The following is a 27775-nucleotide window of genomic DNA, read 5'->3' as shown; positions in this document are numbered from 1 at the left end:
ACAAACATTTAAAAAAAATGATACAAATGAGTCTTTCATACTTTTGGGGTGTTTGTGTGTGTGATTAAAAAAAGAAAATGCTAGTTTGCTGCAATGCCGACTGAATCCGATAGGTGGCAGTCTCTCTATGGAAATGTGATTTTGTTCTCTTAATGCCCGTTTGAAACACTGGCGCTTGACAAATAATTTTTTTCAAGATTGGTGCATCAATTCGAGCTATTATGTACTTAAAAGCGATTTTTAAAAGACATTTACGGTCAGCCAAGCGTAAATTTCCGACCTACTCGTCTATTTTCTTTTCACGTTGGCTTCCGTAGAAGAAGAACCAGTTTTTTCCACAGTTGAACAGTTTGTTTTTAACAAAAAGTCTTGTTTTCTTCTCTCCAAAATGAACACCGTCTGCCATTGACGGGGTTAAACGTGCAACCCATTTGCACCGAGAGGTGGGTCTCGAGATCCTTCCGGGGAGGAGACCAAAAACTCCAGATTGTAGTCTTGCCTCTTCTTCTTTTTATGGTCTCTGTGGCTCGAGAAAGGAAAGACACACGCGCACGCGCGGCTCACTGGGGACGCGTGGAAGGAAAAGAGAGAGAGGGACAGGGGGAGAAAGAAAAAAAACGGCTAGAGGGACGTGCATTCTCTTTGTACTGGATAAAGAGGAGTGAGTGAGTGAGTGAGTGGTCCGCCTGCCTGCCTGCCAACCTTCCTTTTTATGTAAGTGCGGTTTGCATGCTGTATATAGGCCAACAAGCCGGTGACTTTATTTCAACGACAAAAGCTACTCCTTTTTTGACGAGTTTTATCGAGAGCGTCGATCTCACACGCCCTCCCTTTTTTGTGTAGCACCTCCAGCCCGCTGGGGGGGTGGTGGCTTGGATCGGATCTCGAACCCAGCGAGAATGGCGGCTGTGACGAGCCCGGAGACGAGCCCTCAAGCCCGGGTGTATTTCCAGACGCCGGCCGGCACCGCGGCGGAGGAACCCGAGACTCCGGTTCGGAAACAGGGACGTGTCACCGTCAAATATGACCGCAAGGAACTGAGGAAAAGACTCAATTTGGAGGAATGGATCATCGAGCAGCTAACGGACCTCTACGACTGCGAGGTACAGTCGCCGCCGATCCGACGACTCGTGTCTTCCGGGGGTGGGGGGGGGGGGTCTTCACCTTCTTTAGGGGGGTGGACTCTTGATAGCCAGACGGCATTGTTGGAGAATGAATGGCAATTGCGCATGCGAGCTCAGGTCGGCTATTCATAGCTGGCGTCGCCTTTATAGGCCTGCCACGAGACCAGCAGAGCACTCTGCCCTCTCATTGGTCCAAAGCTCTTTTGTGCACGCACACCTGTGTCATATTCCACCTCCCCGCTGAGGCCTTGGCCTTGGCCGCAAGCCCATTTGCCCGTGGGGGTCCGTCCACGTCCATGGAGGCCCTCCTCGGTAACGCTGGGCGCCCGGTAAGCTTTCGAGGCTCACGTCAACTCTCCTGAGCCGACCGTGACCCACATGCTATTCCGGGCGCGGAGGCGACGTCGACTTAGCGGGTCGGCGGGAAGCGCTACTCCGACCCCACGCCCGGCCGTCGACGGAGAAACGTTTAAACGGCGGGAAGAACCGATGAAGTCCTCCTCGGGGGATTTCGGATCAATGGCCTTTGACTTTCTGCCAAAAAAAATGGATTCAGACACGGTTAAGAGATACGCCAGCGTACCGAGACCCCAGGACCCTCGCCTGTTGTGTACGACGCCCATTGGTGACAACAGGTGATAGATAAGGGCCGATTGTCTCGTCCGGCATCTTTATTCAGGATATTTTCCACAGCGAGCGAGGCCCGATTGGACAGAATGGAAGCAGAGAGCAAAGTGTCTTCCTGTCCTTTTGTCGGCCACGTGCGTGAGCCTTTATGAGACTCTCAATGAGCGCCGCATGCCTGCCAATTTCCATCAATCGGACGTCAATGGCGCCAAAATGCCGGGGGAAATTGCAAAGGAAGGATTTTAGGGTCGATGGTGATGCTGGCATTTGAAGGCATCCGTCCGATTGAACGGGAAGTTTCCGCTCCAGAATAATGTCGCCAAAGTGTGCGTTTTTGTACTAATAGGCAAAAATGGGAACATTGGATTTGTGGAGAAGAAAGTGAATGACAAGCCGGACATCCAAGGCCTAAAAAAAAAAAACTAGCAAACAGCGACCGTCTGAGTGAGCAAAAAAAAAAAGAGGGCCGCCACAAAAAGTGCTTGTTGCACTGCAGGAAGTGAAAGACCCCAGTGTGTTTCCGCAAGCAACCCCCACCCAACACACACACACACACACACACACACATGCATGTTTGTGTTAATAGTTCACACGTGGCTTCGTACGCCATCTTTTGCTCAACTCCGGAGTCGGCGTGTTATGCTTGTTGAGAGCCAATCAAAGGAGTCACTGGAGTTGACTCACGCGGCGGAACCGACTTCCTCCAGTGGGCTCGTGAGCCGTCGGCACGTCCGAATGATGTTGAGAAAGCCGCGTGAGTCAGTCGTTGGAATGTTTAGTCACGGGAAGTCATTCCAAGTCGTTTGAACTGCCGACGTTGACTTTGCGCTCATGGGGATTAACTCTTGTTTGTGTGCATTTCTATTTTTAATCTGCTCTTAATCTCTGCTGCACTTGTAGTGAGAATGTGTGCATGGATTATGTCAATCTATAATCTTGGCAGCTAAATAGCCTTTTTTTTCCCCCTCCAAAATCCATTCAAACTGAGATGGATGGCAGTTAATGATCGTATTTAGGCTCCACCCTCCCTTTTTTTGGGTCAATTCGTTTCAATTCCCAGTGAAAGTTTCTGAGGTGATCGTCACTCACGTAAAAGGCAGACAATGAGTTTAGCCCCGCCCCCTTCCGGCTTCCCGTCTGGCCTGTCATCAAGCGACCCCCCCCCCCTTCCATCTGGGCCAACCAAAACATTGCCGGGTCTATTTTTACTCCCCCGGTCAATGAAAAGTACATGGACGTCACCCCTCGAGCGGGGGAGCGTGACATTTGTCCTTGTGACCCGCCCACAGTAACACTGGAGGAGCTAAAGTCACACGGGTGATCTGGATTTTCCAGTGAAACCAAAGTCTACGTCACCCTTGGACGCGCCGACCCGTTTAGCGCGCTAACGTCGTACGCGAGCGGTCTCCGCGCTGTTGTTCGGTTAGCGGCCATCTCCATTTTTAGAGTAAGAGAGCGTACTACCGTACAGATATTTTTCCCGTCACTTTTGGTGGACGTAAGATGGTCTTATTTTCACTAAGCTGCCAGACGTGTTTGGCACATTTTGAAAAAAAGTGGTCAAACGGGATAGGAGCTCATCTGCGTCATGGCGCTCTCGTGTGACACTTAGCTTGCACCAAGTGGGATGTCTTTAACTAAGATTATGCTCTTATCACTTTGGAAGCAAAGTGTACGTACGGTGGCCTTGTTTGGAAGAGGGGGGGGTCGCAGAAGTGTGCGAATAGTGCGTGGGGGAGTCAATCATCTCCAAGGGTGCGCAAAGGGCGCCTGCAGAAAGCGGACTTGACTGCAAGTCAGTCTGGGAGATTGTTTGGGAAGTCCACCAAAGAGAATTTGATGTCAAATGTCCTTCCACCACGAGAAATAGTGCGCCTATTAATCCACATGTTGATACCAGGGTGGGATGGAGCATGGTGGTGTTTGTTGATGCGTGGCGGGCAGGTGCAGAGGACAGCTGCTGTGGGCAAATCGTGGCCAAGGAGGCGGGGTGGACCAAAGAGATTCCTGGACAAGCACGTCAATATGCTATAGGAGTTATACACTACGATTCTGTGACCCCCCCTGCGCGTTGTCAAAAAAAATAGACTCCCCCGCATACTGCAAAATCTGGGAAATTTGCTCCCTGGTGTCCTTGAGTGGGGGGGGGGGGGGGGGGCGTCGAGTCTGTGTGAATGTTAGTTACTGTTCGAGAGTTTGAAAACGCGTCCTTTGTTTTGTCATTTTCGCTGCACATGGTCGGATGTCTCCGTCTGGTGGTCATTTTCGGTACAACAACTGCTAGAGCAGCTAGAGTTAGGCCAATATACAAACAAAGACAGCCCACCTGTAGTACTTGGGTGAACTTGTATTACAGGTTCTTGTAGTACAAGTATACATGTACTATCAGCATGTGTACTTTTGTTTGTGTACCTGCCCTAGATTGAAGTAGGTATATGTGTTCTTGTAATACACATGCTTGTACTAGTACAAAGCTCCCATTCCATTTCCCAGTCAACGTTTTATTTACCTTTTCAGGAGGAAGCCATCCCAGAGCTGGAGATAGACGTGGACGAACTGCTGGACATGCCCAGCGACGTGGAGCGGGGCGCTAGAGTTAAGGTAGGAGAGCTTTGAAGCCTTTTTTTTCAAACCGCTCTGGAAATAAACGGCATATCTTGCAGGACCTGTTGGTGGACTGCTTCAAACCCACCGAGGTAAGAAGACTACTAAATACCTTGTTTTGAGCCGTTTGTTTTGTGGCTCAAGCGTGTCCTTTTTGGCGTAGGACTTTGTCTCGGAGCTCCTGGACAAGATCCGGGGGATGCAGAAGCTGTCCACGCCTCAGAAGAAATGAGGACTGACGCCCCCCGCCCCGCCCCCCTCGTCTCGCCCCTCCCCCTTTTCGTCGCCGAGTGCTGGAGTTTAAGGGAAGACTAGTCCGACTGTTTGGTCAGGTCAAACGTAGAACCCGTCGATTTATTCTTACGTCTCCGACGTCCTAGCGGAGTCGAGGTTGGGAACCTCACTGTACACCACCAATGCCTCCTTTTTACCGCCCCGAGATGCGTTTAAGGACCGCGGCGAAATGCGCGCTCCGACCACCGACAGTAGCGCAAAGATAACACTCGCGTACGCTAGGTTTTGCGGAATTCCCTCCGGTTGCTAAAGGCTACGATGGTTTTGTTTTTTTGCTCTTTTCCCCCCGCTGTGCCCTACGAGAAAGTGGGTTTTATTTTGGTAAAGGACTGGTTCCTGTTTTAGCGGATTTGTTTTTTTCTGTCCAACTGAGCTGCCTTGTTGTTTTTTATAATTATTATACTTCTTTTTCTCGCTGCTGCTCTTTCTACTTTTTTTGGCGTTGACATTTTGGGCATACTTTCTGACGGGGGGCATTCCAGAATTGGGGGACTTTTTTTTCTTGAAAAATAGTGCTGGATTTTTCGGATTTTCCGCAACGGCTTCATCAAAGAGTTTGGAAAGTAATGCAGGACAAATAGGAAATTGAATTGATTGAAAATTCCATTTCGATCTCGATTTTAAGGGTTATGCCACTCATTTGCGTTTTTTAATGAATATTTTCAAGCGTGTTTTAGGGCGACTGTATTGATGACTTCAAATTTAATGAAGTCCCCATTTCTGGAATGCAATTTGTTTGTTTTTTTAAGCAAAAAGGTGGCGACTGATGGCCACCCCGTCTTTCACCCTCTTGCTTGTTTTCTTTTAAGAAACAGATGTTGCCTTAGGTATTATTTATGTCACGCAAACCAAATAAATGGAAGTCTTTTGTTTTTTTCAAGTGGAAACAGATTTTTGAAGCAGAGATTCTCGTGTTTAGCTTCTTTTTTTTTTTAGGTTGTGTTGATTTTTTTTTTTTTTAGAAGTGAGTGTTTGATACTTAGGCCTTGATGCGGTGATCCCGTTTTAGACCATGTTCTCCATATTTACCGGTCTGTTTTTTAAATACGATCACCAGGCGTTTTTCTCGACAGAGCTTGGATTCACGCGAGCAAAAAAAACCAGTCCTACGCTTTTTTGGGCAATGATTGAGAAGAACGTGAAGATCGTCCCCCGAGAAAAGTTCAATCACAGTCGAGAGCGTTGGAGTGGTTTCTTCTGCCATAATCCAGGTTTTGGGTGAGAACTTTTTAGAATTTTTGAGATTTTTTTTTTTTTTACTGTTGGGAAAAATTGCTAAAAACACATTTGGTGAATATTGTCATTGAGGCGAAATACGAAAAGAGCTAAAGAGTGCTGGTAGCTTTGGGGACAATTCCATCAATCTGACCAACTCATGTAGCAATATAAACAACAGGTTTTGGTTTTGTCCAATTTTGTTACACTTTTATGCAACTTTAATAAAAATGTCCAATTTTACATTGTTGTCATCGCCATTTTGTGCGTTGTTTTGAAAAGGAATTAGCATACATTACTAGTAGTATGCTGGCTCCCTCTATCGGTGAGTGAATGTAATGTTCAAACTAGTTTTTGTTGCTAAATGTGTTTGTTTTAGTCAAGGAAAACTTTTTTTATCCCCAAATTCAGACAGTGGTTTATTCAGAGAAACAAAGACCGCCTTTTCCCGAACATTTTGACGGCGGACGTCGAAGGATCACCTTCCCGTGGCATCGTCCGCGCCGCGGCGGGTAGCAAAAGGTACGGCATGGGGCCCCCCCCGCTTGGCCAAAGAGTCTATATTTTGCTAAATGCTGGATTGCGCCCATTCAGAGCTGTTTGCTGAGTTTGCGCGCCTGCCTCTCGCGGGCCTCGAAGGCTCGCTTGGTCTCCAGCAGCTCGTCCAGCTGTCGGCGTATGCTCGCCATTTGCAGTTGCGAGGCCTCGCACTGCTCCCGCAGCGCCGCCGACTCCACGCGCAGCTGCGTGGCGGCCAGCGAGAGCTGCTCGCTGCGTTCGCGGCACTGCGCCTGCATGCTGTTGGCGTCCCGCAGCAGCGATTCCACGCTCAACGTCACCGACTCAAACTGCTCTTGGGACATTTCCTGCCGGAGGAGCGCAAAAAAACTCTCACTCCACGTCGCCAGGTGACCCCGACCGTCCCGAGAAACGCGCTCGCCGCCGGCCGGCTATCTCGTCGCACTCACCATGGATTCCAGAGTCAGATCGATGACGAGCCGGGTGCTGGTCTTTTCCGACTCGGCGTTGAGACCCTCCTCCGCCGTCTCCAGAGTGCTTCTGGTTTTTCCGGCCGCTCTGGACAAGTTCTCGACGGGACGGCGTCTTCCCGAATGGAGCGCCGTCTCTTAATCGGCGGGGATTAGACGTTCAAGAGAGCGAAAGGGAGCCGTGAGCCGGCCACTGTAAGCGTATTAAATCTATTTGCATTGATCTGCGGGCGGGGGACTAACGCCACTTGGGCGTGCTCGGTCAGAAAAATTCAACCGGGCCTCCAAATTCAGGAATGCCACTTTTATACTTGCATACGGGTGTGAGAGCTCCATGAAGATGATAGATAGATGTAGATAGATTCATTTAGCTGAAAAATGCGCTGAGGGTGGAATATTTATTCAGGACAGTTCCAAGACAACATTAAAACGTATACAATAAACCCATTGGCCGCCATCGACAGCAACAGACGAACTGGACTAGCTTTGAAAACAATTGGTCGCCAATAATGCTGTCAAATGACATGAGATGGACAACCTTCCTTCCTACTCTTCAAACAGCGTTTTTTTTAAATCCATCAATTCATTCATTAGACGTCCAATCTATTTCGACCGGCCTTCCCGTCCATACGTCTGTGGCACTGAAACGTGAACATTCACCGCCAGGCTAGCCACTTACGTGGTCAACGGCGGCCAACGACTGAGCCGTCGTGACGTTCAAACTCCTGAAATACAAAATGTGATAAAATCGAAAAAACAGGCCTCGTGGTATTTAAAAACATCAACATGCGTCACTGAGGTTTTCCGGGACGGTTGAAAAAGGGTTCCGTCTCGGCGACCGTCACCCCCGGGTCCCCGAAAAGCCCGCCGACCGGTCCGCCGGCGGCGCCCGCCAGGACCTTGGGCCCCGAGGGTCGGCGCTTCTGAACGAAGAGCAGCGCGCCGATGAGCAGCCAGAAGAAGAAGTTGACCCACGCGGCCGTCTGAAAAGAGAAAATGGACGTCGACGAAAGCCCGCCCGGCCCGTCGACGTGCGCCGGCGCTCACCTCGGCGTTCCGCAGGCTGCTGTAGAAGGCGTCACCTTTGACGGGGCTCAGCCATTTCTTGGTCTGGGCCTCCTCGCAGCTTGGCGCGGGAGCAACAACGTTAAGGTTCGGGCGCCGCTACGTCCACGTCCACGTCCGAGGCCGGCTACCTACCTGCTGATGTTGGACGCGCTGCGCAGGACCGAGTGGCAAAGCGCGTCCCGCCCCATCTTCAGGACGCAGCCCGAGATGAGCAGGAAGAAGAGGAAGACGCCGCACGTGACCAGCGCCACGTTAGCCCACGAGCGTTCCCTGCGTTGACGGACGTGGAAGCGAGTCAACGGCGGCGGCGGCGTAACGGCCCACCCGCCCGGCATTACCTGCGAAGGTCTCCTTCCACGCACGCCGAGTACAACCAGTAAATGGAGAGGGAGAAGCACACCACGGCCACCGTGACGGAAATGGCCGACACGAAGTAACACAAGGAGGCGGAGCTGGGCGCCTGGACGGCGAAGACGCTCGCCGAGGCGTTGAAGGTCACCAGTCCGTAGAGCATGCAGGAACCTCCAAAATGTCCCTGGAAGGAATCGGTTGACCTTTGACCTTTAATTCCGGACTGCTGTGATTATAAATCAAATTAAATCAGCATCGATGAGTAAATTTAGGAAAAATGTCAAATGTTGACTTTGTTTTGGACACGGTGTGAAAACATCTTATTTTGAAAGGGACTTTTTTTTCCCCTTTTTCTTTTTAAAATGGAAAATAACTAATGTAACAGGACGCAAACCCATTGTGGTATCTGATTTTTCTCTGCTGGTGGGTGGCATGGTCCAGCATCATGGGGTGGTCACATGATTACCCTGAACTCATGACTGCTGTTATGAGGGCCAAGCCTGAGAAAAAAAACTTTTTTTTCTTTTTTTCCTCAAAAAATAAACATATGCCGAATTTGGCAGGAATGCCTTTCTGGATGCATTTCTCCGAACTTTTCAAAAGGTTAGAAAGCGGATTTTTTTGAGTGGTTAAACTGCTTTGTTGTCAAGTCACCTGGAAGATGGTGAGGGAGGCGGCGGTGATAATCCCGCAGATGAAGCAACTGGCGTACAGGACCAACTCCAGCACCAACAAACCGGTGAGCTCCATCATCCACATCCAACGGCGAGATTCTCCTCCGCTGCGGCCGTGAGGACGGCGTGAGGAAGGTAGAAATAATCCGGACAGGCGTTTCAAAGTAAAAGTCAAAAGGGAAGTGTTGGAATTTGAACTCTCTTCATTGATAGCAAATCCGAAATAGAACTCCTCTCTGTCATTGTAGTTCTGTTTTACTTTATTATTAGTTCTGGGCAACAGTTTCATTGATTCTTTATATTTTTTATGTAGTAGTTAGAAAAATGTTGTTTATAAATTAATATTCATTCATTTATTTTTTATTCATTTCATTAATAGGAAATCTAATTTGGCATATTTCTGTTGTCTGGACTCCAGAAATTTGATACGAATATTATTTCAAGAAAAAAACAACTTCTGCTCTACTGACGCGTGTTTATGCGACGAACCATGCGACTGCTGTGACGTCATCAACAATGCGCCCGATTATACTGGTGACAGACAACAAACTTTCCTTCACGGCGTGCTCATCCATCCAGTTTGCCGTGAGTTTATTATCCTAACTCTGTAAAATGCTAAATGAAACTCCAACGTAGTTTACGAACGTGCCGACATTTTGTCTAGCGTTTTCTTTTTGCATCTTTAGTTAGCCCCCCTTCCTCACGACGTTTAATACTACAACACACCTTAAGTAGCGAGTGTGGCGTCTGTTTGAGCCATTGATTTTGTTTTTCTCATCATTTGGCAGCTTTTCACCCCCCCAGAAAACACCCAACCAAAATTAGCTGGTGAGTTACTGTCTGTCAGATGACTATAGATGAGAATAAAAGGCAAATCAGAGCAGGTACTCGTAAACATGAGAAAGAAATGATGACAAACCTACCTTTTCTGTTCAATCCAGGCGCCGAGGATGAATGGGAGACGAGACTGGACTGCTGGGCATCTTGTGAGACAAACTTCTCTCTTTTCTTCCCTCCCCCAGAACAAATGTGTGAAAATGCAAAAAATGTTTCACACCGTCTAGTCGACACGCTTAGACACTGGTCGCCAAACATGGAGATTATCTCCGGGTCACGTATTTGCGATAAAGTGGACAAACAGCGGTGAGAAGCGGATCGAGGAATGCCGATGAATAGTATTTCAAACCAGAGTCGGCATGCGTCCAAATGGCAATTTTCTTCTTGGTCCGAGTTGAAAGTTTTGCTTTTTTTCCTTTTTAATTCACTGCTCGTGTTACACATCCAAATTCCCTCGTGCGTCTTTGATTGAAGCGCACAAATACGCTCAGTGCGCATTTGGAAAGCCAAGCGAGGAGTTACAATTCCAACCACAGATAAAGCAAACATGCACCTGAAAATACGATACGAATAAAGTCCTACGCAACGCAAACGCTGCGAGCCGCTTTCACATATTTTGACATTCATGTCATTTTTTTTACCACCGTTCACATTAAACTAACATTAACCCAATATCGTTCATGTTTTCCATTACATACAAAGATAGAAAAACGTACGGCTTTTGACGCGAGACGGTAAACAAGCTATCAATGTCATTCAGCCGACCGGACAGCCTGGTAGTCGGAAGGAATCTGGCACGGCGCTGTCCAGTTTACAGATGATTTTGTATATTCCCTTCTTCCAGCAAGGGTCGCTGTCTCTGCCTGTCCAAATGGCCAAGTGGAACTCCCTCAGGGCCACCTCGGAGACCTCGATAAACCTCTCCGGGACCTGAAAACACTGAGTTTGAGGACTCTGCGTCACCCAAGGCGGATGAGCTCACCTGGTAGATGTTACTCTTATTGTAATGCATGTTGAGTATACGGTAGAGCTCGGTATCCCGACCCAGTCGCAGCTGACTCTCTCTGCCCAAGCGAGGTGCCCCGTCCCTGGCGGGCAAAAGATTGGTATTCTCGCATCACGGTACCCAATAATTCTTACGAAAAACCCATGTTTCAGGGAGCACACCAACCGGTCGAGAGCCTCGCGGACAGCCTGCCTGGCAAAGCGCTCCATCTGGATGTAGAAGAACTCTCGGAAGTTGCTGAACCATTTGATCATCTGGGAGGTCACGCAGCGGTTGAACTGGAGACAAAGCACCGGTGAGTACCTCCACAAAAACTCCAGATACTACGTATGCGCACCTTAACATCGGGGAAGTAGGTCTTGAGCGTGTTGGAGCTGGGGTAGCGAGCGTAGAAGAACAGGAGTTTGGCTTTCTTCAAGTGGCAAGGAGATAAGCCCTCTTGAGCGTATATATTCAGCAGACTGGTTAAGGTGCTCCCATTTTTTTTTAATTTCGCTACTATTCAAATCTCAACGAGTAAGTAGTACGCTGTTTACACCAGGGACTTACCACCCACTATCGGTAATGGCTTTGTCGGAAAAGGATATTCCCCCCGCGTTCAGGTAAAGCTCTCCTACGTCCATCAGCGCCGCTCCCCGCACCCCCCTGTCGCGCTCCCTGCCCGCCTGGCCATGGGCGTGGCGCAAAAGGGAGGGGCCCAGGTGACCCACGAAGGGCAGCGGGGGGAAGGAAGAGTGCGAGGGGAACTCCAGGAAGGCCTCCGGGTGGAGGAAATCTTTGCGGGACGGGGGCGGCGGGTGGGCCATCTGCGGGTGCTGGAGGGAACGGGAGAAGAGTTGCTGCATGGAGTACTGGAGGAGCGGGAGGGTCAGCGGAGGGGCGGGGAAGGGCGAGGGGGGCGTCTCCAGAGGGGGCTCCTTGGATCGGGGCGCCGGGGCCAGGAGAAGAGGAGGCCCTGGGGGGCGGAGGGGCAGGTCGGGGTGACCGGGCGGAGGCGGGCCCGCCTTGTGAAGGTCGGGCGACGGCAGAACCGCGCACCGGACGCCAGGAGGGGGCGAGCCGTTGGTGGTTCGGCCCCTCGCCGCCTCCTCGTGCCTCTCCTCCACGCCCCCGGGGTCCTCCTCCTCATCATCATCCTCCCCGGCCCTTTGCCCCGCCCCCTCGTGGGCATCCGGGCCGTACAGGCAAAGGACGCGGTCGATGACCCGCGCCACGGCGCCGCCCAGCTCCGCCTTCAAGGCGCGGGCGAAGTCGCGGTCGTCGTGGTCGTCCTCGTCCCAGTCCAACCACAGGCCCACGCCCTCCGCCACGCCGCCCCTTCCCGTCGGCGCCGTCTCCCTTCGCGCATCTTCTCCCCGCCGGAAGCCGTAAATAGGCGAGAAGGGCGGGTTGTCGGCGGAGGGCCGCTGGGGTTCCGGGTCCTCGTCGTCCTCCCGGCCCCTCCCATTTTCCTCTTGGTCCAAGTGGCTCTCCCCAAAGGCCCTGAGGACCTTCTCCTGCAGGGCCCGCAGCTTCTCCCCGGCCTCCTCCAGTTGCTCCTTCAACTCGGCTCTCCTGCGCCTCCTGAGCTCGCCGCCGCCGCCGTCGCCCTCCCCCGGCTTGGTCCTTTTGGCCCCGGACGAATGCGGCGATCGCCGGGCGCCCGCTCGCTTCTCGGACCCCCCGTGGGCCGACGCCCCGCCTTCTGCCGCGCGGGGGGGTTGGCGCGGGCGACCGAGGCGCCGCCCAAAGAGGGGGAAGGCGGGAGGCCCGAAGCCGCCCGCCGGCCCTCCCGGCGCTTCCGTGCCGACGAAGAGCGGCGGGAAGGGCTGCGCTCGTGGATCAAAGAGATCCGGGCACGAGTCCATCGCTGGGGAAGAGGTCAAATGAGAATTATTTGCTTTGCCCTTTTGTTTCGTGCCAGATGATTCACTTGTTTAGCATGTTTGCTTTTTGAATGAACTTTCTCATCTGCATTTCCAATCGACTTAACAGCAAGTAGTCCGTTTTTAATGGATACATTTGAGCCAGTCCAAGAAATGTCAATTTAAAATGCAAATCAAATTGAACTCAATGATTTTTCAAATAACTATAAAAGTAGACAATATAAGAGGATTGCTCCCCCCCCCCCCAAAAGCTTGACTACTCCAGCTCCAACAATGTAGACAGGTACAATTGTTTCTCTTTCCACCCCCCCTCCTTCCTTCCTCCGTAAAACACAACAACCCCCCCTATCCGTCCCTGTTATCAGTTCAGGCAGCTTGTTAAGCACTGTTTAATCAGGGTGTTTACCCTCACACACACACACACACACTGTCACCCACGGGACGATGGACACAGTAGCGAAACTCGAGAGGCTGGCGAGATGGCTAACAATGGTCAAGCGACGTTCCTCCGGCAAAACCGCCGAGCGTCAACGCGTGCGCGCCGTCGCTCTAGTCCGATTTAGCTCGGATAACACCCTTAATCCACTTCAGATGGATACGCACACCGCGCGCACACAGAGACGGACGGACAGATGGACGGATGGATAGTCGGCGCGTAGGCTCCCCCGGTAAAAGACCAAAGAGAATAATCCCCCTATAAATAGCTAAATATCAATTATTCAAATGCGCCCCCCCTATCCTCCCTGCTCTAACGCGGGCCAGATGGCGAGCGGGCAGCAGATTAGCTTTTTTTTTTTTTTTAAAGCCGGCCGCAAAGCCGGCCCGAATGCGAACGGCGGGGCCGCGGAGATGAAAGCCACGTTAACGCGAGATGAGATTTGGCGAAAGGAGCGAATAGCGCTAGTTAGTAGCGTCCGCGTATCATTTTGCTTTACTCTGTTTATCTGATTCTCATTTATTTCTCTTGTCATTTATCCACAGATAGAAAACACGGGAGGTCCGGCTGGGAAAACTGTCCTTTCACCAGGGAGGGTCGTTCAGGAGTGGTCAAAACGGATTTGGACGTCTCGTGCCGTCCATGGCGGCCAATCAGGTAACTTGTAACTTTTAGCTTTGATGCGTAGCATAGGTTTGAAAAATGAAATGGACATTGAGGGTGTCTGAGTGAAACAAACGGCGTGCACAGTTGATCAAACCAGTTAACAAAAAAATTTGGATTGGATTCAAGACCGATGAGTGAAAAATATTCCCATATTTTGCCCAAAACTTGCTTCCCTGCTTTTAGAAAACAAATAAACGCGAATTAAAAGGTTACCCGTGACGAGAAGCTAGCTTTGAATAGACATTATAACTGTTTGTTGATGGCGATAAACATCCGATCCATTCGTACTGGACTCTTACCGATAATCATAATAATCCACGATTTTCCGTTTAGACATTTTGGACAAAAAATATATATATATTTTTTTTCCGTTGGTGCCGTCGCCATCAGACCCCCGCACGTCTATCGGCGTCCAAGCGAGCCCGATCGGTCAATCCCGTTGAAATAAATGGCGAGGCAACATCTGTCCTAGTTGCCAGCTAATTGGCGGCGGTGGCGTCAAGTCATCGTGCCCCGCAAAAAAAAAAAAAACGACATTTACAACAACAAATGCTTACTCTGAGGCGGCGGAGATCCAGCGGCTTTCCACGCCGGATTTTCGCTCAGGTGTCCGCCGTTGCCGCCGTTGCCGCCGTTGCCGCCGTTGCCGCCGTTGTGCGCGCTCCCTCGCCGGACTGTCCTCAGCTGGCGCTCGCGATGATGATGATGATGATGATGATGGTGATGATGATGGCGGGTAGAAAAAAAGTAGGGAGGGAGAGTGGTGGCACGGACATGTGAGTAGTGCACGGCTCTCTGGCCGAGTGTGTGTGTATGTGAGTGTGTGTTTTGTGTTATTCCAGCGCTTCCACTAGTTCCCCTCCCTCACCAAAGCAATCTGGACCTGGCTGACACATGTGTGTCATCATGCTCTCATGCTGCTGCCGTCCAAATGCCATTTTGCTCCTCCCATTTTGCCATGACAAACGTCCAATCCGTTGAAATAGTTATGCATGCGCGTACGTATCCATTTTTTTGGGACATTGGCATCAGAAAATCCGACACGATCCCAGCTCACATTGGAAAAATACTGTTGTATTTTTACGCTAGGTTTTGTACGCTTGCACTGCTAAATCGCCAATTTGTTGTCCGTTCTTTGGCAAAAGTTCCCATATTCGAAGCGTATTGTTTTGCAGACATTTTGATGTTTTGGTGTTTTAGCTGTTCCCATTTTAGCCACTAGGGGCATAGTCAAAAACAACTTACCGTATTTTCATGACTATATATATTATATGTATACGTATTTTTAGCCGCAGTGTCAGTAACAAGTGCTATTTCTGTATTTTAAACACACAAAGGACGCACCTTTTTTTAGACGCATATATATTATATATTATATATGAATATCGAACCCCAATAGCGCTGGCTACCGGAAGCAGCCCCAGACTCTATTTCCGGTTTCCGGTGCGCAGTGACTGCTGGGATATATAGTTCTTGCACGCTAAAAACACGTTTTTAAAAAGGCAACGGAAGCAAAACTGAGTTCGGTTGTACTTTATTTAGCAATTTTACAACTTACTCACGTCATCATCACCCACAAATCCATCAAAGTCCTCATTTTCTGTGTCCGAATTGAAGAATTGTCCAAATGAGTCATCGAAAACGCTGAGTTTTATACGTTCGTCCAGGCGGCCACAATCCATTCGCAAATAGTAGCTAGCTAGTAGCTAGCGTAACTATTCCAAGGCTGTGTTCCATGCTTTGCAAGGCTGTGTTGATGCCGATCGCCAGGCCACAATCCATTCGCAAATAGTAGCTAGCTAGTAGCTAGCGTAACTAGGCGACAATCCATTGGGTGTATTGACAAAAGAACTACATATCCCAGCAGTCACTGCGCAGTACTTTTTCTACGGGGAAAATAGTAGAGTCGGGGGCTGCTTGCCGTAGTTGTGAGAGATGGTGTACCCTATCGACTGATTTATTTTATTTTATCGTGATAACAATTTTAGTATTGCTCCATTTATAAAGCGCACTGGATTATAAGGCGCCCTGTCTATTTTGGAGAAAATTTAAGACTTTTATGTGCGCCTAATAGTCGTGAAAATACGGTAAGTGCTCCGCTATAGTCCACTCTTCGCCGCAGAGGATAAGGAATATGTATATCCGTAAGCGTACAGAGACAGATCTAACGCCGATCCGGCGTATTTCATCGCGTGTCATTGGCCGCCATCGACAACGTCTGGTCGTCATGGAACTCGGTCGCCATGGAACCGAGGTTGGCGAACAAAAGAGGGACGCGCCACGACGAGGGCGGGTTTATGGAGAGTCAATTAACAACACGACGAAGGATTTTTTTCAAATAAGCACGCGGAGGGAGACAACAAGGTCAAGCGTGGCTCCGTCTGATCTAAATAACAAAGGCCCGTTCGTACGTGCGCGCTGGCGGGCGTGCAAAAGCCCCCCTAAAATGCACAAATGGCTGACGGAAAAGTGCAGCCCCAAGGCTAAAATTGCGCCTCATTTCTCTCTGGTCTCCTATTATGTAAACGACTCCCATCCGACACACTGGCTCTCTCTCATCCACCACCATCCACGCAGACATTAAAGCGTGCCGGACGTCAACCATTTGGGAGGGGGCGGGCTAAAGCAAAAAAAAAAAAAAAACTAAAAGGGGAGAGGACATAAAAGGATCAATAGATGGCATAAAGTGTATGGCCATTGATTTGCGTGTGCGCTTGATGGAAATATGGCAGGGGGCGGCTGCCAAATGGCCCAAAAAAAAACAGGAGAAAGCTCTTTATTTTGCGTCTAAAAGCCAGCGAAAGCGCGTGCTTTCCGACTGGCTAGATTTGACGGATGATTTCAGGAGGGGGTGCTTGTCCACACCTGTGCTACCTCCACAACCCCAGCTGAGCCCCTCGCATTGCTTCACGTGCGACCTGTCGTCGAGCTGACCGACGTGACGAAATAAACGGCGCGAAGAGCCCGCCAATCCAAACCGTATTTTCACGACTATAAGGCGCACATAAAAGTCTTAAACTTGACCCACAATTGAAATATTATTTAGTAATATAGCCATATGTTACTCACCAAAAATCCTTTTTAACTTTACACAATATCCATCCTCCTTTCTTTCTTCCTTCTTTTCTATCGCTATCGAAGCTAATGCTGAAAGTCGAGCCTGTCCTGTCGTATTTCTGCCATAGTCCGTCTTGAAAATGGCTTTAAATCAACACAACAATATATTTGTGTGTGCATTTCGCTCCAAACATAGTTTGGTAGCTCTGGCTAATCACTAGCCAATCATAGTTAGTGAAAGCGATGACGTATCCCTACGCCTGCGACAATGCACTGTGGTGTTGCCAACTCGAAATCTGATTGGTTAAAGCAACAGTCTTATCGACGCTTGTTTAAAGCGGCAGAGCCTGCAGAACTGATTGTGAAGGCCTTGAGGCAGATTTCTGACCCTGGCAACAAATAATGGCTGAAATATGATTGGTTAAATGCTTCAATATGAAAACACACACACCTGGAAGCAGTGCAAACAGGGGGGAAAGCTATGAAAGGAAGCTAACAGACAATTTGGAATTATTTCATAAGTATTGATGGACAAAATATAATATATGATTCAGATATTTCTTAGGCCAGCAGAGAAGGCCTTGAAGGCCCTGACGGCCTGCCACTGAAATCTAGCAATACATAGCTAAGGGCAAGGTGAACCAAAGCAAGCGCCCCGTATTCCAGAAGGACTCGCGGTCCGAAAAGCGCCGCGCGAAGGGCGACTTTGGACGTAGCCGCTTCCGCTATTATGCTCTCAGCCTGGAGTGTTTGGATGGTATAATTGCGGTGAGCGGCGAGGGGAAAAAAAAGGGGGGAATGGATGGAAGCGACACTCTCAGCACGCTAATGTTACGCCTCCTCCGTTTCATCCGTCGTCCCTTTGTGCGGAGGCGCAGGTGGAGCGGCCAAAAAAAAAAGCGAGGGAGGGACGGCAGAGAGAAAGGAAAAGAGGGATACGTAACGGGATGGTGCGGCGTTATCTGACAAAGAGAGGGGTGACTTTTTCCCGTGGCTTCGACAACAAATAGATGATCTGCGCTTGTCCACCCTCTTTTTTTTTTGCGTCCCCCCGCTTTTGTCCATGTCCGTCCGTCCTTCCACTCCTCGCTTCCTCCCACTCACTCCAAAGCTTTTGTTTCCACTCCACTCCGAGGGGAACTTGCTTTCAGGGACCGACCTTTTCATCCAAAAATAAGCACTTTAGTATGAAAACATTTTGCAAACACGCTCAAATCGTAGCAGTTGGTTTATTTTGGTCCATCGAAAAAAGGTTAACAGTCTGTTGAGTCATGTTTAAGAAGGCCACTTTTGTGGACATTGATGTTCACATATTATAATCATATTTATTTTTAGAAATAGTCATCATGAGTCATTTGATACCACTTGAATGTATTTCCTTGAAATAATAAATGTAGCAAAGGGTTAACAAAAAAGTTAGCCACGGTGAATTAGCGCCATTAAGGGAGCGTCTCAATCCAAACAAGCTTGGCAATGAATGCTTATTATTTCTTCCGCAAAGTACGCATCTTCTTCATCCTCGTCTTCTTCACAGGTCCCGTGCACGTCCCTCCGTCAGCAGTTTTTCGGCGTGTTCCAGGTAACCAGCGATCCTCCGCTTGACCGACTCCTTTCGAGCGGGATCCCGATCGTCTGGGAACAAAGACACTGGCGGTGAGTCGGATTCCTTGATTTTTGGGTGCGTTTTGCCAAATTCCGGCACTTTTTCTCACCCTTCGCCCCGCGGATGAGTATGTCCACCGCCGCCCTGTAGCCGCAAATGGCGGCGCCGACGTCCCCCGCCGTCTCCCTGGCCTCGGCGGCCGTCACCTCGGCGGCCGCCCGCTTCAGATACGCCGGCTCGCTTTCTGGGCCGCTCCAGTCGCGTCCTTCTGTCGCGGGAAAAAAACTCAAACGTCAACGGCGCGTTTGACACGCGGCCACGAGTCCCTTGCCAACCTTCTTTGAAGCACGGGTCGAAGACGGCCATGTCGTTTTCGGACAGCGGAGGGCGCGAATTGTCCTCGTCCGTTTCTTCCCGTGATTCTCGCCGCACGTCGTCCTCCGTCTGGCCTCCGCCATTCGCCGCGACGTCTTCCCCGACGTCGCCCAAAGCCTCGATCGCCACTTCGGGCACCCCCAAGTTGATCCCCAAGTTGTTGCCCAGGTCCTGTGGCAAAATGGGTGCTTCTTGACCCAGCTCCTCCTCGGCCGCCTCGCGGTCCGAGGCTGTGAGCTCAGGGAGGGGGATGAGAGGCGGGGCCAGGGCCCCGTCTGAGTCGTCGGGGCACGGGTCCAGAGGCCTGGTCACGTCTCCCCCCTAAAAAAACAACAAAAACGAGCGCTTGCGTCTCCAGAAAAATCCCCAAGCGGGTATCAGCGACCGTGTGCGGTCTTTTGGTCACGGTCTTTTGGTCGCGGTCTTGTTGTTTTACCTTGTTTTGTCGCCGGTCTTTTGGTCGCCCGTTGTCGTGGTCCGGGCGACCAAAAGACCGGCGACAAAACAAGGTAAAACAACACGGTCTACGCATCAATAAAAGCCAACAATGGCCATGAGCAGTTTCACTGTGTATAAGAGTTTGTATGTACATGCGTTGTCCCTTTAAGAAGATACGTCAGTCAGGGTCTTAACAAGTTCTCCAACAAAAAAACAATAAAAGTCCGGGAAATTTGGAGCTTTTCTTTAGCCTAATAGTTACTAGGGCATTAAGTATGACTAAATAGTCATTCGCAGTTTGTATTTAGGGAATTTGAGCAACCATTTAAATGGTAATTATCAATAACCTTCCAGGCGACCAAAAGATCGGCGACCAATCGACCGTGTACCATTGGCGACGCGGCAACATTACCCTGAAAAAGTCATTGAGCTGTGGGCTGTTGTAAAGCGCGGGAATACCCGTCGCGAAGACCAGCATGCCTTCCGCCGCCTGCCTCCTCTGCTCTATCACGGCCTCCTCGAACCTTCCTGGAAAAAAGTAGCCGGCCAGTCGAGCGGGACGGCACGGCGCGGCGCCTTGCGGCGTGGGCGCGTCCTACCGAAAACTTGCGCCGGAGGGAACGGGGGGAACTCCTCTTCTTTCCGGAACAGGTTCTTGTGCGTGTAGGCCAGCTCGCCGTGGAGCTTCTTCAGCTCCGAGTACCTGCTCCACACCACCACTTCCTTCGTATCCTGCGGGCAAGGCTTGGACACAAACTGAAAGGCAAAAGTGTCAAGTGGTGAGGTTTGGATTTCCCCAGGAAAATCCAATCGCTCTTCATCTCTGATATCTGATCCCCTTTGATAGCCTCTGGAGAAATTTCAAAGTACATCATGTGAACGGAACATGTGATTCTAGTGAGCCACACCAAATCAACTTGACTCACTCATTTAAAATGTAAGAAAAAATAAATAGCTTTTGTGAGTTAAGTGAGAAAGCAATTGCAAATCAACTTGACTCGTTTAAAAAAGGCTTTTGTGAGGAAGCAATTGCAAATCCATATCTTACTATGGTATCAAAGGTTAGTTAGACCTCATAAATGAGTAAAACACTGAAGACAACTGACCCTCGCCGTTACTTTATACTCCGTGTATCCTTTCTCGTGTGTGCGTACGTCGGTCACGCTAAAGAATCGGTAATATTCTTCTTTGGCTTTCCGTGACATGTCCGTTTAGGGCGAGAAGTCAAAACCAAAACAAAAGCCTTGCTCCTCCCACTCCGCCTCGCCTCACTTCCTGGTTCCGCTACGTACCCCTACGTCGTGACGTCATTGGCGAGAGGGCAAACCAAAACATAGTCGTCACAGCTACTCCGCCCCTCCTCACTTCCTGGTTTCTACTGACGTCACTGAGAACGTCAACTTTCCTATCTTTTTAACAGACTAGAATCTTTCTTGCAGCTTTAAAGTGTTTCCATAAATGAATTTATAATTCCCTTTTTAATGCACGTCATCCTAAAAATCCATTTAAAAAAAAGATGAACTATATTGTCTCGAAGACCAAACAAATCAGTCACACGATGTCAGTAACTGCAGTACTATAAAGCGTCCCCCAGGGGGCACGTGAAGCCACAAAATGCCCATTTGAAGCCAAAACAAGGGATCATCTACTTGGATTCTGACTTTTCGACCGTTTAATTTAAAGAATTTACCGTCCCACCTAAAAAAGCAAAACCTTGGGCCTGCATTTACATCAAAGCATATTTCACATTTATTGTGTCATCCTGTTTCAGACAATAGAAGAAAGGCAGCAACAACAAACATGGGGATGTTGACATTTGCGTAGGCTGCGCTTCAGTTCAGCCAGGAGCCATTTAATGCTAGTAGAGGATGGTTTCCATCCATCCACATCTGCTTTGTAAACACAGGGCCACTTAAACTAGCACCGTCTAAAAGCCTACACCGACTACCACCACCTCCGTAAGGGGTCAAAGTTCACAACCCTATCCGTTATCACTGTGAAAGTCCATAAAACAATAACATGACATAACATCCACCTGACTTTCCCTGTTTTAGGCCATAAAAGCTCGACACTTTCCTTCCTGTCTTCAAGTGTGCGAATAGACTTAAATAAGTATATTAAAAATATCACGACACTGCAGTAAGAATGGAACTCCATTTTCAGTTCCTTCTTTCTTGCACTTGGAATGCAAGGGACATCACACGGAAACTTCTGAGCCCGAACAATGCGAGCCGGTCTGAACCGGTCTTTGTGTGTGCGTGTACTTGCATCTCGTGCAGGCAAAATAAACTCTCGGGGGTGAGTGGGGGTCTTGGTGGGACAGGAATTTCAAGCGAGGCCCCGCATGTGTGCATTCACGTGCGTCCGCGGGCTTCGCCTAGCGCTCGCTAACACAGTGGAACATAGTCTCCTGCGTGCAAACTGCATATTCTGAAAAAGTAGATGTCGTTTTTTTGGTTTGGATTAAGATAGGACAAAAATGTGGTTGATCTATATTCCATTCAGATGTAGTTCAAGATGTGAAAAAAATGATTTGACATTTGGCGTGGTGTTGGGTCAACAGCTCCGTTACAGCGACGCTGCCAAGCGCCACGGACGGACGGATAAAAACAGCGACAGGTGGTCCGTCCGTTCGTTCGTTCGCTCGCGGTCGGTCACCCGGCTCACTCACGTGCGTGCCTTTTAATGCTACTTTTGATACGCGTCCAATCCGTTTCAACGGAGAGGGACGGCAGCCATGAATTGAACCCTCCCACTTGAAATGTAGTGCAAAAAACTCATTTGAATTCATGGCGATAAAAAGAGGATTGGAGGAGGATTGCACTGAATATTGTTCATATTTGTTTGTATTTATATATTTAACAATTGGACAATTTCAAATGACTGATGCTAAATAATCTCATTTCTAGTGAATTTTATTGGAGCAAAAACATGATTTTTGGTGGTGAGATATGACTATTTTTTTCAGCCTCTTTTCCCAGAACTTTTATTTGGACACGTGATTGCACAATAGGATGTTGACTCCTTAAAAGCAAATGATCCAATCAAATGTGTCATGATTTAATCAGAAGTGGAATGGGGGGAGACAATGGATGACGTCACGACGTTGAGCAACTTTGAAGACGTTTTTTATTGTCATATGGAGCAACTTAAACCAGTGAAATTTGTTATTCTGTGTTTTTTTTTCAGACTAGGGACGAAGAAGGATTGAAAATTGAATGCTTGCAAGGATTTACAGGTAATATTATAGGACATGAATGTGTAATAAAGGGCGTCGACGTCCAAGTTGTTTTCTAGGAAGTGCGGCACCACCCACTCGCCAGGAGGAGGAGCACTCTCTAGCGACGGTACAAAAACACTCACAAACTGCTCTTCTAATCAGATTACAAAGGACCGAGAGACAAAAAGTGACTGACCGAGCACCGAAACGTCGTCTTCATCGACTCCGAGCAGGTAAATACGAGTATTTTTTAACTTTTTAGTCTAAATAATGACTCAACAAACACGGTGATGACGTGGCGGTTCCGTCATCTTTGGAAACTTTCGATAAAAAATGTGCTTTGTCCAACAAAGGGCTCCGTTGTATTCATGACGAACGGCTATTTTTCTTTTAAATAAAGATATTTCTTGGCTAAATTATAAAATAAATCAAACTCAAATAAATTGAAGACGCTCGGTACGCTGTAGTATAGCAAATTAGCATAGTGCAACCCGCATGGGAAATTACATCAGACGCATGCGTCTTTTTTTATCACTCCATTTAAGGTTTAGGAGTAATAAATACTAAATATTACAAACGACGACTTTTTTTTTATTTTAGCGAAAAAAACAAGAGCAACTACAACGCAGCAGACTACCAGAATTGCTCTAAAGAGGACTTGTATGTTTTTCATTGCCCACAAATGGACTTGAGCAACCTTGACATTAAAGAAAAGGATAAACAAAGTTTTTCAGAAATGAATTTCTTCCTTGCCATTGACGTCCACAGACGTCCCATCATCGAAGTCCCTAGCTGAACTCCAGTGGGTCTTAAAAAATGAGCTGGTTTAGCATAGACCGCGTAGAAACATTGCGAAATTGCCACCAAACAACCTTCCGACGTTTCGGGTTTTGCCGATATTTATTCAATATGTTCCCAGAAGGGATTGATGGCGCGAAAACCTGATCATTTGACGCCCCCTTTTTAGAATAATGAGCACCGAGGTGGACATGAAGGATGTGGAGCTCAATGAGCTGGACCCCGAGAAGCAGCCCATGACGAGCGACGGCCAGGCCGCAAGTGGCGGCGAGAAGAACGGCAACCTCAAGACCAAGGCTTCCGAAGAAGAGGCGGCGTTCACCGGGCTGTCCAAAGAAGAGCTCATGAAGGTCGCCGGCACTCCGGGGTAAGATCTGCTGCCAATCCAAATTTTTTTCCCCCCCTAGCTTAACCCCAGCCCTCCATTTTTTTTAGATGGGTGAGAACCCGCTGGGTTCTTCTGATTCTCTTCTGGCTGGGCTGGTTGGGCATGCTGGCCGGCGCCATCGGCATCATCGTCAAGGCGCCGCGCTGCAAACCCATCCCGGAAATGCACTGGTGGAACAACGGGCCGCTTTACCAGATCGCGGACGTCGAAGCTTTCGCCGAAGGACTAGAAGGTAGCGTGCGAGTTCTCCGTAACTGCCGGACGCGCCTTCGGACCGCCAACGCGTGCGTCAATCGTCTAAAGGTCTGACGGATGCTAAAAGTTAACCCTGAGTCATGCTTTTTGCTATCAGTCGCTCTCCCCGATACGAGCCGGAGGTTAAGCAACTCACTCGTCTTTATGCTAACTGCTGGGACTTCTGTTATTTTACAGCTTTAGCTTAACTCAGCGCTTTTGTTTCCCACACTCTGGCGGGGGGTGCGCGTTGTCCTGCCGGCGGGGAGCGGGAGGGGGTGGGTCTTAACCTTTGGCAGACTTCCAACCACTAGCGCGCATGATTCCTTCTCCCATGAAGGATCTTTTTGTGCTCGCTCGGTCGCCGGACAGCCAGCCAGCCAGCGGGGCCTAGTTCACGTGTTCCCGCTTTGAGTCAACACTTGGCGCTCCGTCACCCCCACCCTCTGCTCTCCCCTCTCTTCAGGCGTGGAGAAAAAACTGGACAACATCAACCAGCTTAAAGTGAAAGGCTTGGTCCTGGGGCCTTTCCACACGGTGCAGGCGGACCAGCCCAGTACGCTCCAGCTCAAGGAGATCGACCCGACTCTGGGGAGCAAGAAGGACTTGATTGCCGTGCTGGAGAAGGCTCACAAGAAAGGTGAGTCGTGGGAGAGCTGGAACACACGCAAACTCCCAGGAGTTGTTCTTAAAGTGAACTGTAGCCCCCCCACCACCACGTCCAACCAGTTTAATGCGTTATAACAGGGGTCGGGAACCTTTTTGATGGAAAGAGCCATAAACAATTCATATTTTTTGAAAGTTAATCCTTGAGAGCCATGCTCCGAATTTAAAAGTCAACATACATGAAAATGTGTGCCTTTTTTAGTCACTTCACCACTTTTAAAGTACAAAAAGTCACTGAATTCTTGAGACAACATTGTTATGTTGTTGCTAATCAACGAGTATCAATGAGAATATCCATACAGAAGAGTGTAATGAAAAAAAATTATGATAGTGGAAGTAGTGTCAATGCTATGATACCAACGTAACGCTCCTATTTTTGCGCTTTCTCACCAGCAGTTTCCATAGTTTACCTCACAGGTTGGCGGAGAGCCATATGCACCCATCAAAAGAGCCACATGTGGCTCCCGAGCCATAGGTTCCCTACCCCTGCAGTTAGAACATGGAGCAAAGTTAGCATGGCTTTGGTATTGGCTATTCCCACACACACGGTGCTTTCGCGCCCTCTGGTGGCTCGAGGGGAACGGTGCAAATGTATATCCACTTGAGGTGACTCAAACCCCCCCCTTCCTCTGGATTTTAGGTATTTCTGTGGTGCTGGACCTGACGCCCAATTATCTGGGAGCGTCGCCGTGGTTCAGCAGCGCCGACCTGGACGGCGTGATGGCCAGCGTTCAGGTGAGCCTCGCGCACGTCCCGGCCGTCCAATCCGTCCAAGCCGACTCTGGCTGAGCTTCCCCCGCGATGTTTACCCGGCAGGACGCGGCGGCGTACTGGCTGGACCTGGGCGTGGACGGGATCAAACTCTCCGACCTGGACACGCCCACCTCCGCCAACTTGAGCCGGCTGCTGGCCGTGGTGAAGGGAAACGAGACGGTAGACGACGACGCTAAAAAGTAACCGCCTCGACGCGTCGGGTTTCCCGGGCGCCCGCTAGCCAAGAAACGCAAAGTTGGATTTTTATTCATCATTGCCTCGACTCGCGCAGGATGCTGATGGGCGTGGCCGAAGGGCTCACCGCCGCCGAGCTGTCCCACCTGCTCAACGTCTCCGGCGTGGACCTGGCGCTGTCCGACCTCCTGGAAGCCAACCCCCAAGGTAGTCCCCCGACCCCGCCGCTCCGTTCCGGCTCCGGCGAATGACCGACGACGTCCCGCCCGCAGGCGCGTTGCGCGCCGACGCCCTGGACACCCTGAGCGCCGAGCGGGGACGTCTGGCCTGGGGGTTCGGCGCCAGCCGGGGTCGCCAGATGGCCGAACGGGCGGTGTCTCGGGCTCTGATCCGGCTCTACCAGCTGCTGCTCTTCACCGTGCCCGGAACGCCCGTCTTTAACTACGGTGACGAGATCGGTCTTCCCGCACAGGTGAGGCTCCTTTTTTGCGGACGCGTGCATGTACAGTGGTACCTCGACATACGATCGTAATCCGTTCCGAGACTGAGATTGTAACTCGAGCGAACGTTTCCCATTGAAATGAATTGAAAACCAATGAATTCGTTCCAACCCCAAAACCAAAAACAGGATATTGGAGTGGAAAAAATTATCTTTATCCACGGCACTCGTAAACGAACAAATAAATTTAAATTAACTTGGATTAATCTATACAGACACACTCAAACATACGTTTAATGTAACTTTACACAAAACTGAATTCTAGTTTTGTCTTCATCTTTTGTTACCTTGGTTTTCCGGGTTAGCGGTTAGCCACGCCTCCACCCTCACGGTCGCTATCGATGGACTGTTTGCTGTTGTTCAAAGTATTCCCAAAATGATGCGCACAAATGTCCTCACAATAGGATAACACACGACCACTTGCCAACGAGAAGTAGTCTTGAATGAGCGATGGCGGTAGCTAATAGGCTAAGGAAGGAATAACAGCCTACCCACATATTCATTGTGGGTAATGAAGTTTTATTCTGAGAAAGGGTGCCATTGGCTATCGGTGTTATATCCACGGGTATACTTCATTACCCAGAAAGCCGTCTTTTTGCCTGCGCTTGCGCGTTGTGCGTTTCCTGGTCAACACTCGTCTGAATAAATCGTTCAGTCCTCGTAGATATAGTAGTTATACTATAGAGAGATGCGGCAAAAAAAGACAGTGCGCTACAATGATAAACAGCCTCTCATGTCATGGCCACCTGGCATGGTAAGAATGTATCACGAGGTACCACTGTATTAGAAAAACATCCTAATAGGTCAAATTAGAAGAAATAATGTGCGCTCCAACAAACAAAACAAGGCAACTCTGCTTTCTCCTCAAGGGCGACCAATCTCCTAAAATGGTTTGGGACCTGGAAAAGGAGTCCAAACCCGACGATGCCAACGCCACCGCCGAGGTAGGCGCTCGCCGAGGCAAGATGGACGCCCTCTCTGGACGTCCGTCTCTCTCCGCCCACCTTTTGACCCATTGACCCACTTGCAGGCCGAGCTCCAGGAATTTGCGGCGGTCAGGAAGTGGTTCAAATCCCTGAGCGAGCTGCGGGGCAAAGAGCGCTCGCTCCTCCATGGCGACTACCACCGGCTCCAGTCGTCCGCCTCCACGCTGGCCTTCCTGCGCTCGTGGGACCAGAGCGAGCGATTCGTCACGGCCGTCAACTGGGGCCAGGCGGAGGAGACCCTGAGCCTGGCGCTGACGTCCACAGGCAAGTGGCGTCCCACTTGGCTAGCCTGACCTGGCCGGACTGGGTCAAAATGGCAGCCAGAGTTGGTTAACGTTGTTTTTTCCTCCCCGCCCGCAGCGGAGTTCGAGTTGCCGCCTTCGGCGACGGTCACGTTGTCCACGGATCCCAAAATGGAGGAAGAATCTACGGTGGAATTGGACAAAGTCACCCTTGGACCGGGACAAGGTGTCCTCTTGAAGTTTCCCTACCAGGGCTGAAGAGTCAGAATGAAGGTAGTTCCTTAAAACCAACAGGAAAAAAAAAAAGATGGCATTTTACAAGTTTTATGGGTCATTGAAATGGCCACGTTTATTTTATTTTTTTATTTTTTTTTAAATCCGTCTGGCTGAATATGCAAATAGTTTACAAAAGTTTGACATTCCATTCTTTTCGTTAACAAACCCACGTTTACTAGTTTTGTCAAGTCTGACGCCAATAAACGCAAAGTTGTGGACGTGTCTGACAATTGTTCAACATTGTGTTGTAAAGAAAAAAAGAAAAAGAAAAAATGCTGGTCTACAAGAC

At 49.5% G+C, this 27775-nt stretch overlaps 5 protein-coding genes and 1 long non-coding RNA gene across 7 annotated transcripts; 2 read left to right on the top strand and 4 right to left on the bottom strand.

The window, feature by feature from the left end:
- The first annotated feature begins 98 nt into the window (after positions 1-98).
- On the top strand, positions 99-6107 carry LOC144065348 (protein phosphatase 1 regulatory subunit 14B-like). The gene is made up of 5 exons (XM_077588075.1): positions 99-714; positions 844-1103; positions 4269-4352; positions 4415-4447; positions 4519-6107. Exons 2-5 carry the CDS (start codon positions 900-902, stop codon positions 4585-4587), a joined length of 390 nt encoding a protein of 129 aa, XP_077444201.1. The 5' UTR covers positions 99-714; positions 844-899; the 3' UTR covers positions 4588-6107.
- Positions 6108-6270: 163 nt separating this feature from the next.
- Positions 6271-7036, bottom strand: LOC144065349 (uncharacterized). The gene is made up of 2 exons (XR_013297158.1): positions 6833-7036; positions 6271-6730 (listed from the first exon to the last, which is right to left on the bottom strand). It is a non-coding gene; the product is annotated as an uncharacterized LOC144065349 (long non-coding RNA).
- Positions 7037-7533: 497 nt separating this feature from the next.
- tmem179ba (transmembrane protein 179Ba) lies at positions 7534-10263 on the bottom strand. 2 transcript variants are annotated; one of them, XM_077588072.1, is made up of 6 exons: positions 9870-10263; positions 8927-9053; positions 8260-8456; positions 8054-8191; positions 7901-7979; positions 7534-7836 (listed from the first exon to the last, which is right to left on the bottom strand). In XM_077588072.1, exons 2-6 carry the CDS (start codon positions 9029-9031, stop codon positions 7645-7647), a joined length of 711 nt encoding a protein of 236 aa, XP_077444198.1. In that variant the 5' UTR covers positions 9032-9053; positions 9870-10263; the 3' UTR covers positions 7534-7644. The 2 variants fall into 2 exon arrangements, with proteins under 2 accessions (XP_077444198.1, XP_077444197.1); XM_077588071.1 differs by having other exon boundaries at positions 8927-10263.
- slc3a2a (solute carrier family 3 member 2a) lies at positions 9475-27716 on the top strand. The gene is made up of 19 exons (XM_077588069.1): positions 9475-9531; positions 9735-9774; positions 9888-9932; positions 10628-10768; positions 10942-11084; positions 13636-13747; positions 18348-18466; positions 22419-22467; positions 22612-22682; positions 23417-23614; positions 23683-23867; positions 24336-24509; positions 25176-25270; positions 25352-25488; positions 25581-25690; positions 25756-25955; positions 26852-26926; positions 27013-27232; positions 27329-27716. Exons 10-19 carry the CDS (start codon positions 23421-23423, stop codon positions 27466-27468), a joined length of 1530 nt encoding a protein of 509 aa, XP_077444195.1. The 5' UTR covers positions 9475-9531; positions 9735-9774; positions 9888-9932; positions 10628-10768; positions 10942-11084; positions 13636-13747; positions 18348-18466; positions 22419-22467; positions 22612-22682; positions 23417-23420; the 3' UTR covers positions 27469-27716.
- Positions 10300-14372, bottom strand: prox3 (prospero homeobox 3). The gene is made up of 6 exons (XM_077588068.1): positions 14314-14372; positions 11377-12638; positions 11127-11234; positions 10955-11067; positions 10766-10871; positions 10300-10713 (listed from the first exon to the last, which is right to left on the bottom strand). The coding sequence occupies exons 2-6, from the start codon at positions 12634-12636 to the stop codon at positions 10540-10542; spliced, it is 1761 nt and encodes a 586-aa protein (XP_077444194.1). The 5' UTR covers positions 12637-12638; positions 14314-14372; the 3' UTR covers positions 10300-10539.
- snx15 (sorting nexin 15) lies at positions 18029-20508 on the bottom strand. The gene is made up of 6 exons (XM_077588070.1): positions 20336-20508; positions 19829-19985; positions 19642-19757; positions 18752-19112; positions 18526-18684; positions 18029-18445 (listed from the first exon to the last, which is right to left on the bottom strand). Exons 1-6 carry the CDS (start codon positions 20432-20434, stop codon positions 18342-18344), a joined length of 996 nt encoding a protein of 331 aa, XP_077444196.1. The 5' UTR covers positions 20435-20508; the 3' UTR covers positions 18029-18341.
- Positions 27717-27775: the final 59 nt, after the last annotated feature.

The sequence above is a fragment of the Stigmatopora argus genome, chromosome 20 (assembly GCF_051989625.1).
Source record: "Stigmatopora argus isolate UIUO_Sarg chromosome 20, RoL_Sarg_1.0, whole genome shotgun sequence".
Classification (NCBI taxonomy): Eukaryota; Metazoa; Chordata; class Actinopteri; order Syngnathiformes; family Syngnathidae; genus Stigmatopora; species Stigmatopora argus.
Note: the sequence above shows the minus strand (reverse complement) of the source record. Positions and strands in the feature narration are given on the sequence as shown.